Source organism: Mytilus edulis, chromosome 2 (genome assembly GCF_963676685.1).
Source record: "Mytilus edulis chromosome 2, xbMytEdul2.2, whole genome shotgun sequence".
Lineage (NCBI taxonomy): Eukaryota > Metazoa > Mollusca > Bivalvia > Mytilida > Mytilidae > Mytilus > Mytilus edulis.
Window position 1 is genome coordinate 80,603,689 of NC_092345.1, and position 13,836 is coordinate 80,617,524.

The 13,836-nt window shown below is 31.4% G+C and overlaps 1 protein-coding gene across 7 annotated transcripts in view; it reads right to left on the reverse strand.

The window, feature by feature from the left end:
- Nucleotides 1-3,260: 3,260 nt before the first annotated feature.
- The window catches only part of LOC139513113 (outer dense fiber protein 2-like), a 32,470-nt gene continuing 21,894 nt past the window's right edge, over nt 3,261-13,836 (reverse strand). For 4 of the 7 annotated variants that reach the window (XM_071301293.1, XM_071301297.1, XM_071301291.1 and 1 more), the window contains 7 exons: nt 13,240-13,344; nt 10,874-11,032; nt 9,750-9,850; nt 8,257-8,338; nt 6,926-7,039; nt 6,132-6,224; nt 3,261-4,992 (listed from right to left, as the gene is read on the reverse strand). In XM_071301293.1, coding sequence (XP_071157394.1) covers nt 4,828-4,992; nt 6,132-6,224; nt 6,926-7,039; nt 8,257-8,338; nt 9,750-9,850; nt 10,874-11,032; nt 13,240-13,344 — 819 coding nt within the window. In that variant the 3' untranslated portion in view covers nt 3,261-4,827. The remainder of the gene's footprint in view (nt 4,993-6,131; nt 6,225-6,925; nt 7,040-8,256; nt 8,339-9,749; nt 9,851-10,873; nt 11,033-13,239; nt 13,345-13,836) is intronic. The other 3 variants (XM_071301298.1, XM_071301296.1, XM_071301294.1) reach the window with 1 other exon arrangement.

A 13,836-nucleotide genomic window follows, 5' to 3' on the forward strand; every position in this document is an offset into this window, starting at 1 on the left:
AATCGTAACCGATTGGTAGCCCAGAGGTTTCGTCGATATGTTAATGTCGCTAACAAGTTACAAAACTTATGGACGGGTTCGATTCCCAGTGAAGGCATATAGAAATTACAAAAATTAAAGGTAAGTTTTTAAAAATAATTGCATTAGTGAACAGAAATCAGGAAATTAGTCAATTCAAACTTAATGATATTAGGAACACAAAGGAAACAATAGAATATAATCTGGTGAGTCCATTTCAGCGACGGATTTAGGAAGCGTTGATTCTAGAAAAAGAATCCACGGTAAATGAATAGGCTGACGTCACCACAATGGTTTAATCTTATTTCTATTGACCTTTGATAGAAAGGTGTCTCATTGGCACTAATACTTCATCTTCTTATTTCTATTGACCTTTGATAGTAAGTTGTCTCATTGGCACTCATACTTCATCTTCTTATTTCTATTGACCTTTGATAGAAAGTTGTCTCATTGGCACTCATACTTCATCTTCTTATTTCTATTGATAGAAAGTTGTCTCATTGGCACTCATACTTCATCTTCTTATTTCTATTGATAGAAAGTTGTCTCATTGGCACTCATACTTCATCTTCTTATTTCTATTGCCTTGATAGAAAGTTGTCTCATTGGCACTCATACTACATCTTCTTATTTCTATTGACCTTTGATAGAAAGTTGTCTCATTGGCACTCATACTTCATCTTCTTATTTCTATTGATAGTAAGATGTCTCATTGGCACTCATACTTCATCTTCTTATTTCTATTGATAGAAAGTTGTCTCATTGGCACTCATACTTCATCTTCTTATTTCTATTGACCTTTGATAGAAAGTTGTCTCATTGGCACTCATACTTCATCTTCTTATTTCTATTGACCTTTGATAGAAAGTTGTCTCATTGGCACTCATACTTCATCTTCTTAGTTCTATTGACCTTTGATAGAAAGTTGTCTCATTGGCACTCATACTTCATCTTCTTATTTCTATTGCTTTTGATAGAAAGTTGTCTCATTGGCACTCATACTTCATCTTCTTATTTCTATTGCCTTTGATAGAAAGTTGTCTCATTGGCACTCATACTTCATCTTCTTATTTCTATTGCCTTTGATAGAAAGTTGTCTCATTGGCACTCATACTTCATCTTCTTATTTCTATTGCCTTTGATAGAAAGTTGTCTCATTGGCACTCATACTTCATCTTCTTATTTCTATTAACCTTTGATAGAAAGTTGTCTCATTGGCACTCATACTTCATCTTCTTATTTCTATTGACCTTTGATAGAAAGTTGTCTCATTGGCACTCATACTACATCTTCTTAGTTCTATTGACCTTTGATAGAAAGTTGTCTCATTGGCACTCATACTTCATCTTCTTAGTTCTATTGACCTTTGATAGAAAGTTGTCTCATTGGCACTCATACTTCATCTTCTTAGTTCTATTGACCTTTGATAGAAAGTTGTCTCATTGGCACTCATACTTCATCTTCTTATTTCTATTGACCTTTGATAGTAAGTTGTCTCATTGGCACTCATACTTCATCTTCTTAGTTCTATTGACCTTTGATAGAAAGTTGTCTCATTGGCACTCATACTTCATCTTCTTATTTCTATTGACCTTTGATAGTAAGTTGTCTCATTGGCACTCATACTTCATCTTCTTAGTTCTATTGACCTCATTTTCATCTTTCATTGATCAATATTATTATTTTTTTTTTTTATCTGTTTTTCAAGTTCTAATAGCAATAAGGTCAGTTTAATATATTTGGTGTATGGAATAATAATAATGTATGCTTGTCTGTTTGGCAGGTATCATTGTCCTTGTATATGTTTTTTGTGTTTTGTTCTATTTTTCAAATACTATAAGAGGTAGGTCACTATATTTGGTGTATGTAATGATTAAAAGATGTGCAAATAATGTCCGACAGGTGTCATCTGACATTGATCTCATCTTTGTGGTTCATTTGTCAATCAAGTTTTTGTGTTTATTTGTTTTCAATAAATCAACTATACATGATGTAAGGAATGATTGCAAGGTAAAGATGTCTGTTTTGACCATATTTTCGTGGATCTTTAAAAATGTTAAGTTTATGTAATACTTGAATTTAAACCTTTATCTTTTTAAAAGATTTTCAACATAGAATCAATGGTCAGTAAAGTAGGTAAGAGATTTCAGTGTGAGCACTCTTGATTGTTTATACCTCCATTCCACAAAAAGAATCAAGTGTTTCAGGGAGGAGGGGGCATGCCAATGATCTAGGATTCAATTTTTTTTCATAAAAATCTAGAGCCATTTTTTGTTCTTATAGGAGGCTGTTCTGAATGTTCTGTTACTTTATATGAAGACCAAATAGCATTCGATGTCCAGCTAGTGTACAGCTGAAACAAACAAAATATATATATAGGATTGTCATTTTAACATAATTCTGGATATAAATAAATGGGGAATGTGTCCGTAGGACACGGATGATGCCCCTGCTTGTATCTTGGTCTCCAGCAGTAAAAGTGATGCCACAAAAATTCAAACTTGAACTGTATTTTGTGGTAATGGGCATTGTGTATAAGCTTTATAACATTTGATTGAGGCAAACTAAAGTTAGAAACAGACACAAAAAATCAGCAACTTTTTCTTTTGTAAAGGGGCATAACTCCAGAATGGTAAAAGTGGTGCCACCAAAATTCGAACTGGATATGTATTTTGTAGTTATAAGCAATCTGATAAGTTTCATAACATTTAGTTGAGACAAGCTAAAGTAAGAGAATGGTAATCATTTTGTCGGACGCACATACAGACAAGGATAAAACTTAATGCCATCTCCGGTACGGCAGGGGCATACAAAAGTTTGTGATCTTTTTGACTGGAAGTATTCCTCAACATACGAATGAGAATATTCTTTGGAATCTTTGAACTTTGGCCAGGTAGAGATACAAATTTTTAAACTGTCTAGTTTCATTATTTTGTTCCTTTTGTCAAACAAAGTTATAATTGTTGGTCACTTGAAAAGTAAAATGGAATATTACTGTGAAAACAGTTGAATCAGAATGCACAATGCCTATCCTTAAGTTATCAAATTAGTATAACCTAGCTAACACCTCTTTAGAAAGGTTTCATTGTATAAATATTTGGAGCCTAAAGAGTAAAATAATTTTGCATTTAAACTTTGTTCACAAGAAAAACAAAACCATGTCTTTAGAAATTAAACTTATGTGAGGTCCTTCACAACACATATGCAATAATTTATGGCATTAAAAAAAGAAAATAAAGACAAAAAGTGGTAAAATTCTTTATTCTTTTCTAAATTTAGTATACAGATAAAAACAAACATAAATGCAGTAATGGTTTGGTCAGATTTTACACATTGGGAAATTTATATGCAGTACTAGACATTTAATGAAAACATATGTATACATTTGACTGTACAAATTAAAGATTTTTTTTTGTAAATTAACTGGAAAGATATGAATTATACCTAAACTGTCATAAAGCCTTAATGAAAATTAATAAACATTGATATTATGTTAAGTTTCAAAGTATTTTTTTTAGTCTAGATTTGATGTTGTAGCAGGCAAGGTAAATGAGATACCAACAGATAGTAAAGGCAAAATATGTCTCCCTTTGTAATGTTTAGAGATGTAAATAATTATTGGTGAAACCATAAAAAATACCAGTTAAACCTGAAAATCTTTTTAAATATTTTACATTATTTCTGACTAATTTCAGTTTTATATATTTTTTTTTATTATTTTGCATGATTAGCATTGACAAAATCATTCCTGTTTGTATCTATTTAGTACACAGTTATCATAATTGCAATTATAAATAAAAATAATGGATAAATATACATATAAAAGTATATAAATAAACACAATAAAAATATCACAGACAATACAATGTAGAATGACCTGCAGTCCTGTTTATAAAACTGGCAGTATGTAAAATATGCAATGAAGCTGCCTTGCCTCTGTTGTGTTACAATTGTTTTAAAACTTTTGAGTGTTTCGTAGTTAAAACATTTCGGACAAAAGCATGGAATTTTTTACACCAGTATTTTTTTTTATATCAGACTAGTGAAGTATAGTTGGTTAATCCAAATGTTAATGTTTTTCTTCCTATTATTCGAAAGAAGTAATGGATAAACGCATTAATATCTATATTTCACCAAGCGCAGGAAATTAAAAATAATAAAAGAAATGCAAAATATCTTTTTAAAAATAAATTCTAAAATTAAATTTGATTGTAAGTTATTCTGAAAAGCAACAATTCACAATTATTTTTTGTAGTAATATTTTTCATGAAAAGAAATATAAGTTTATACATGAGAAACTTTCTTGTCAAATCTCAACTACAGTAACAAAAGTGATGTTTGTAGTGTAGACATTTAAAATGAACTTTGTGATTCTAATAAAATTATACTTGCAGAATGCTAATAAATAAAGAGAAATAAAAGTAAAAATATTTGATAAAATCATTATTGTTTAAAAATTGTTATCAATATAAAGGCTACACAGGTGCAACTGTGTCGAAGCATTGTTATTATGTTATGGACTAGGTACAACTACATGTCAGTATACAGAACTCATCTTTAAAATTCATTGTAAAAATGTCAAACGGTATACATAACATCCAGATAGACACAACCTTTCATATTTACATTAAATTTCTTTTGTGATTATTTCTACCAACAAAAATTCATCTGACAAATTGTTTAAAATCTGTTTAGTCTACTTTCTTAAAGATTCTTTCAATACACAATCTTGTTTTACTCTGTCTATTCTTGAGACTAACTTTTTTATGATATAATACTATAATTTGAGCTAATATTTCAGTCCATGTCTCAGCTTATAGGTGTAGGTGGATATGAGGTAACACTATCCCCGAATACATTAGCATAGGAGTTTTTCAGGAACTGTACATAGTTTTGCATGCTTCTGTTTGTGCTGTGGGACTGTTCTAATCTGTCTTTGATATCATATAATCGGGAATTAAATTTTCTTTCACTCTGAAAAAGAATCAAATAATCATGAGGCTGTCTTCATACAGGAACTTCTTAGGAAGAAAGATAAGAAGTTAGCAATATCCTTTAACTCTTCTTTCCGCTATATAGATGACGTTCTATCACTAAATAATTCAAAATTTGGTGACTATGTTGAATGCATCTATCCCATCAAACTAGAGATAAAGGATACAACAGATACAGTTAAAATCGGCCTCATATCTTGACTCACATCTAGAAATTGACAATGAGGGTCGGTTGAAAACAAAACTTTACGACAAAAGAGATGATTTCAGCTTTCCAATTGTGAACTTTCCATTTCTAAGTAGCAACATTCCAGCAGCACCTGCATACGGGGTATATATCTCCCAATTGATACGATATTCTCGTTCTTGCATTTCCTATCATGATTTTCTTGATAGAGGGTTGATGCTCACAAGGAAGCTATTAAACCAAGATTTCCAAATGGTGAAGTTGAAATCATCCCTTCATAAATTTTATGGACGCCATCACGAGTTGGTTGACCGTTATGGAATAACCGTTTCTCAAATGATATCGGATATATATACAATCCCCTTCCCTTTCATGAATGTGACCTACTGAATTAGACTATTTATCGGATTTGTTATAACATAAGCAACACGGTGGGTGCCACATGTGGAGCAGGATCTGCTTACCCTTCCAGACACCTGAGATCACCCCTAGTTTTTGTGAGGTTCGTGTTGCTTATTCTTTAGTTTCCTATGTTGTGTCATGTGTTCTATTGTTTTATGTTTGTCTTTTTCATTTTTAGCCAGGCTTTGTCAGTTTGTTTTTTGATTTATGAGTTTGACTGTCCCTCTGGTATCTTTCGTCCTTCTTTTTATTAGTTTCATTCACTTCAAAACTTCAACCATTTGTTTTCAACAAAAAAAAAGTCGAAATTTTTCAGTTACTTTTAAGTATAAAAGTTTGAGCACATTTTCGTATTCAAAGTCTCCCCATGCAAATGGGAATTGACTAATGTTACTGAAGGGCAATAACTCTTTTAAATGGTCTTCAGATAATTTCAGACTCTGGTGGACAGTTGTCACATCAGCAATCATGCCACTTCTCTGCTTGTTTTTATAGTGGGATGAAAGTGTTAAAAGATTAATTCCCCTTACCTCCTCTTTCTCTCGTCTAACTTTAGCAATCTCAGCTCTGGCTTGACTTAACTGAGATTCCAAATCAGTGATTCTGGCTTGATATGTTCTTTCCTGAAATATATTTATTAAGCAAAAAATCAAAGACTGCCAAAACTATACAACGTGACACACAATGATCCCCAGGTTGACATTACAATCCTGGAAACATATATACATATACAATAAGTACATTATCAGAAAAAAATACAATTTATTTGTCCCAACTTCAGCAAGAAGCTTTTCTCCTGTTCTGTGAGTAAACAGTGAACTAGCTCAACAGTGTTACAAAGTGACAAGTAGTTGATATTTTGAAATATCTTTATTAGGAAAAGACTGTATTTGTGTGGCATTCATGACTTCACCAATTTGTTTTGGCTGAAGAAGCTAACCCAGAGAAAAAATGTCTCTGGGTTGTAGGTGATTTGAGATCTTACAAAGGGCTGATCATGAGCAGGTTGGTACAGGTGAAAGGAAGACCATGAATGATTAACAGTTCTATGTAATATTGTTTCCACACTTGATCAAAATAATTAATATTGAGACACATAGTCATAAGGGAAAATTTTCAGTATGTAGAACACATTATAGATACACCTAAACTATTTTATTTGTTATTACTTTTTAGTCCTTTGGTACTCAAAATGTCCACATGGCTATGACACTGAAGACTAGTTTCCACATTTCAAGTACATAATGAACATAAATTAAACAATGCAATTCAAGATATATCAAACAAATATCAAGCAACCATTTAATAGACTACAATACATTACCTTTTGTCCTTGTTTGTCTCTAACATTTTCTGATTGTCTTCGAAGATCTGTCAAGGCATTTTCAAGTTGTCTTGTTAGACCTGCATTCTCTCTCACTTTCTCTTCTAACCGTAACTGAAATGGATTGAGTTCATTAGAAAAGACACTTTTAAAAATAATAAAGAAAAAGAAATCTTGATAACTTCAATCTTATCCCCTTGCAGTCTTCATCTGGAATTCTTTATGCATTAAAGGTCACAGAAATTACAATTTTAAATAGAAATTATTGCGTGCATTTTTTATTGCGATTTTGTCATTTTAGTCTTAAAATGCGATTGTTATTTTTGCAATATTTTGAAAAATCCTGTTTGATTCATATAAAGAATTTCAAAATGTGAGTTTAAATTATTGCGATTATATCCCCGTCGCATTTGTCACAATAATAAAAACATCCCAATAATTTCTGAATTTACAGTATGAATTTGCAGTCTTCTAGTTAAACTCCAAGAGCAAGAAACAAAACAGGCATTTTGTGCATTTACCATTGTAATGTAAAATCATTCACACCAACATATATAAAAGAAGATCTTTTTTCTGTGCTTCTTATGTAAACTAAGCGATGGTATTTACTACAGTTTTCCCTTTATTTAGAGTAGTAACTAGTTTAGGTAGAAATACACAGTTAGGAAAAAAACTTAAAATAGACACTCATAATTTTTAAAAACCCTCTTTCCCCTCCTGTCTAACAAATAAGGCTTAATATTTGTGTTATGCATGTATATATTTATAGAAAGAGAATCTTCCATAGATTTGATTTCTCATGGTCATAATGGTGAAATATAATCCCTTTTGGGTGTAACCATGGCAACAATCTGCATTTCTTTGATACAAAATATAGCAAAAAGGGGGGTGAACATGTCACAAAAGTCTCCAAAATTTGGTCCAAAGGAAGTTTTCAATCAATTACAGTGATACCTTTCATGAAACCATAGTTTATATCTAATCAAGTGGTCCAAAAAAAACATATGCATTTCTGCTCGTTTTTCCATAAAATTGAATTGAAAAGATCGAGTGCAAAATCTTTGTTGATAAACACTTCAAATAATTTATGGACCTATGGGCGGACAGATAGGAAAATACGGACTGTCAAACAGATAAATGGCCTATAAAACATGCTAAAAACTATCTTAATGTTTATATAAACCCACTAAGAAGGCTATATTATTCTTCAATTATCTAAAAATCAATTTTATTGTACAAAAACTTTCATATTTAAAAAATTCACCATGGCCATAATGCGAAACTAAACTTCTAACTGTGTATTGCTACCTTAACTTTACAGTTATACATACATTTGTTTGATGTAGAGCTTCATCTCTTTTGGCAATATTTGTGGACATGTCTCTATTGTGGTCCTCAGAATCTCGTAGTTTTCTAATAAAACATGATAGATTTATTACCTTAGTTTCATTTTAGGTTGAAGCTTTTGTTAGGCAACAAATTTCATTTGATCTAATTAAGCAAATTTCACAAGTTATAATTGTTTAAAATCACTGATGCACTGATGAATTTTTCCTATTTGTTTTGAGGTGTAACTGTCATTTCTAAAGCAAGAGTAGTTGTCTTTGTAATTCTAACAAATTAAACCCGTTATGATCAGTGTGATATTTTTTTTTTCTCATGATCTATATTTTGATGAAATTGTCTTATAACATTCTTCAATAATTTAATTTTGGATGTAACACGTCTTCTGATTGGCTGACGTTGTTTTATTTATCAGCTCATAGACATAATTTTGTCACGTGACCGTGATGTCATCAACGTTTTTTTATGGTTAAGTCCGGTCTAAAATAGAAATTTTGTAAAAACAAATTCTGTCTATTCCAAATTACCATAAAAAATGTGGTGACACTTTAAAATAACCTGCTACACATTATTTCTTCATAGACAGAAAAAAGAATGTGTCCTCCGTACACGGATGCCCCACTCGCAACATCATTTTCTATGTTCAATGGACCGTGAAATTTGGGTAAAATCTCTTATTTGGCATTAAAATTAGAAAGATCATATCACAGGGAACATGTGTATTAAGTTTCAAGTTGTTCGGACTACAACTTCATCAAAAACTACCTTGACCAAAAACTTTAACCTGAAATGGGACAGACGGACGGACGGACAGACGGACGAACGAACGAACGGACAGACCAGAATACATAATGCCCCTTTACTATTGTAGGTTGTGCATAAAAATATAACTGTCATTCCTTAAATGGTAATTGCAGTTTTGATGTTTACAGTGATCACACGTCAATAAAACCAGTCAGACAAAATTAACAAGATTTCCATACAGAAATCTGTTTACAAGTTACATGACCCTAAAATCTATTTGCTAACCTGACAGAATTGAAAGTACAAATCTTATTCATGTTAGGGACGACATCTAAAGTTCAAGTAGGATAAAAAACTTCATACAGTTTTTTCACTGACCCCCCTACCCACCCCCCTCTTAACTTAATTTGGGAAAAATTGATTGACCAATAAGGCTATATATAAAATCGATGTCAATTAAACAAAACTTGCTGCGATTTTGACCGCCACTCCCAACACTATTTGAATTAAGTTTTTTATCCTACATTGATTTTTTGATGTTGTCCCTAATATTGTCATAATGATAAACAAATATTAACAACCTTTTCATGATTTCCCCTGGTCTGATGTAGGAATTTTTAATTGTTTATTTTGTTACAAAAAAAAATGGGCAATATATTTTATGATCAGAACAAATAAATAAATTAATATTAATGAGAAAAAAAATTGACATATATATATTGTATCTGTTGCATACCTTTCTAAAGCATCGACTTTGGTTCCAAGTAGTTTGTTCTCATCTTGAGAGTCATGCCATTTGTTTCTCATCTGGTCCATTTGTTCTGTAACATGTTCCACCTAAAAAGATTTGTCACAACATCACATATAAATCTGTTTATTTAACTACCTAAATATATATATGAGCTATTCCATGAAAAAAGTGCAAAAATGCCACATAAATAAACTAAGGTAATGTATGGGGATTCGACATATTTGCAATAAAAAGAAAACATATTCTCTTCTCAAATCAATTAAGATATAAGCTATACACTTAATTGCACTGCTCCCACACCTACAGAATTAGACTTATTACAGGGTTTGTACTAACATGAGCAACACGGTGGGAGCATAAATCTGCTTACCCTTCCAGAGCACCTGATATCATCCCCCAAGTTTGTGTGGTTTTTTTTAGGGGGGGGGGGTTAATGTTGAATAGTCTTTAGTTTTCTATGTTGTGCAATTTCGCGTCTGTCCCAAGTCAGGAGCCTCTGGCCTTCGTTAGTCTTGTATGATTTTTAATTTAGTTTCTCGTGTAAATTTCGGATTAAGTATGACATCCATTATCACTGTACTAGTATACATATTTTTTAAGGGGCCAGCTGAAGAATGCCTATGGGTGCGGGAGTTTCTCGCTACATTGAAGACCCATTGGTGGACTTCGGCTGTTGTCTGCGCTATGGTTGGGTTGTTGTCACTTTGACACATTCCCCATTTCCTTTCTCAATTTTACAATTGTTTGTCTGTTTGTTTTTTTCTTTTGTACCCATGGTGTTGTCGGTTTATTTTCCATTTATGAGTTTGAATGTCCCTCTGGCAAAATGTTTGGTATCTTTGCCCCTTTTTTACAATACAAATGTTATTCAAATCCCTTCTGAACTGGTACAATGAAAATGTAATGCCCTATTAAGTTAATCATCATTTTATCTTGCATTTTGGAACATTCTTGTACTGTAAAGATACAGATCAATATGATAGAGTCACCTGTTTATTTTATAAGTTTTAGAATGATAACAATGATGCTGAAATGGCTTTTATATACAATTTATCTTCAAGGTTAGATAACTAAATGATTAAATCAGTTATTTATTTTCTGTGACTAACCTTAGCTGTCAACTCTGATATAAGTTTTGTACTCTCTCCATTTTTCTTCTCGTAAATATTCATCCGTTCTTGACTTTCATATAGCCTAAGTTCTGAGGATTTCAACATTTCTGGTAAAGGCTCTAACTCTTGAAGACGCTGATGTAACCTAACTTTTACCTGTAAGAAGGCAAATATTTTTCATTATAACTATATACAAGGATTAAAAGAAACTCTGAAAAATTGAACCATTCACAGGTTATGCTGTGTGATGGGTAAACAAATCATATCTTGCCTTGACCTTGATTATGGTGTTATAAAATGCCTGACATCGTGATTATTATAATGATACCATTAGATGGAATTATAAGATAGGTATTCAATGTGTTTAAATTTACTGAAACATGTTACAGAAAATAAATTTCCTTCTCACTAATGGATGTTAAACTATAAAGATGATTACCTGAAGCATAAAAACAATGCATTACAAATAAGCCTTAATACAACATAACCAGCCAATGAAGGAACGAAGTGAATAACAAGGAATTTGTAATAACCAATCAAAAGTGCTGCTGTGACTACTCATTTTCCATAACAACTGTAACAAGGTATCAGTGTATATAGATGTTATGATACAAAAACATAAAAATATATAAAAATAATTCCAATTGACAAATTCAGGACTAATATATCTAATCAATCATAAACCATAACGGTTAGTTCTATTTATTTACAATGGCTTTTGTGATATAAAAGAACACAACCTAAAATTAACAATTATCATGCTTAGTGACTTGCTGTTGTGTATTGTGAACACAGAGGACTTACCCCTGGGGCTTGTTGTGTGGGATATCTCCCACTTGACTTTAGAAATGATATAAACAGATTAATTAATTTGTATATTATATTCATGCACAGTGTGGAAAATGCTATTATGAAGAAGTATTCACTTATATGTTACAAGAGTATATATCAATGATAGTTGTGATTATGCCTCAAATCTCAGAGCAATCTTTAGGCAACTGTATAGAATGGTGGTTAATACTGAAACAGAACATTTATATGTGACTGAAAAAAAGCTATATCACTCAAGCTATATATGTATATAATTATTGTTTGAATATAACAGTATATAAAAGTAACAGGTACATAAATGGGCAATCTCAGATTTTCCGAAATTCAGCAATCAACTAGAGCATGTGGAAATGCATGTTTTTCTTTTTCTGAGCTCTTTTAAAGCTGTACAGAAGATTCAACTATTCCGACTTAATGGATGAATTTTGTATCAACAAAACAGACATTTCAAAAGCAATTACAAATCTTTTTTAATGAAAAATCGTTGGAGAAATATTTTAGTTTTAAGTTAAAATTCTGAACTTTTTACATTATATTGCTTGCACTAATTTTTCTTGGATATGAGATTTGCAAAATCTCAGAAAGTATAAAAGTTATATATATATATATAATTTTTTCTATGTTAAAGATCTAGTTACATGCAAAATTTCATAAAATTCCATGAGGTCACCAAATATTTTACCTGTTACCTTAAGCTCCAAAACAGTGCAGTCAAAGCATGCTTAATAAAACCATGAATGGATTGTGTTTTTAGACAAATTAGGAGATAACTGTATTGTATTTTAAGCTGGTATTTGCGACCATCAAATCCCAAATTGATGCCGTCGGGAGCTTAAAATACAATATTGTTATCTCCATTCTAATGAACCTGACAGAAAACAACGTTAAAACATGTATTTAAAATCTGTCATATGCCGTCTGCCTTTGCGCATACGTCCCATAGCATCAATTGTCAATTGATGCCACGTAAGAAAGTGACGTTATTCAATCAAAATGAACGTTACAAACGTTGTTGCATTAGAATATCAAATCATGACTTTTCTGGATTTTCTAAACCACCCCAATAAAAAACTTCAATATTCAAAATAACTTAATACAAATACATTCATGATTTTATTTTAGTGAACAATGAAGTGGTCACTTCAACTTGAAGTATTTCACTTATAACATCCATCACCAATGATTAACAGTTTTTTGTCATCCCTGAACCAATCATTAGAAACTTTTGAATAAGGACAAACAATCTTTACAGCAAAAATATTCATAAACATTTTAAAATCAAAATTCTTGAGATAAAACGAAATCTTTGTCACAAAAACTGTCTCCATTTTTTTTTTTAATCAATATTCATAAATATCATAGGTTTTGTAAGGCTATCATCAGAAACAATGATTCACAGTTGAGAATTTCTTTACTACTTTTTCAGTTAAAATTTCTTTTTATCTCAAGTATAGAAACATAAACAAATAAATTAAGAAGAGAAAGGAGAGGAAAGTTTGGTAGTTATTTTGTCTACTGGCATCTGGTCTTGCCTTTTCTAATTCGATTTCTCCCTCTCTTTGAGCCATGTGGGACTCTTGTTTAGCCTCATCTAATTCTGCCATTGTTTCATCTGCCTCACGACGAGATTTATTCATCTGTAAATATAATCACCTTTCTGATACAGAACCATCATCCATAAGAGTCTTTGATCTCCATACTTGTCCATAATGTTTGTTTTAATTTCATTAGTATGTAGGTTTCCAAATTTACTTATCTTATACAAAAAATAAAAAATCCTTAACTACACAGAATGTTCTGGGTCAGAGCACGGTTCTTTACATCTAATCTATGTGTTTCTATGTGAATATAATGGACTTTGGACTTAAAATTTAACATTGACAACATGTATTCTATACCATTTCCTAATAACATTGTAAGCATTTATCAAATATTAGCATTCAGTTAAATAGTAAGGTTACATATTGTAGAAGCACAATTTTATTTTAAAATATGATTTTGCTTTAAGTTTTAACTTTTTCCCACTTTTTTTTAAAAACATTTGAAAATTTCCCATCGATGACATGGCAAAATAAAAATATCCTGATTTCGTCAATGTGCTATATTCAACAAATGCTTACAACTGCTAA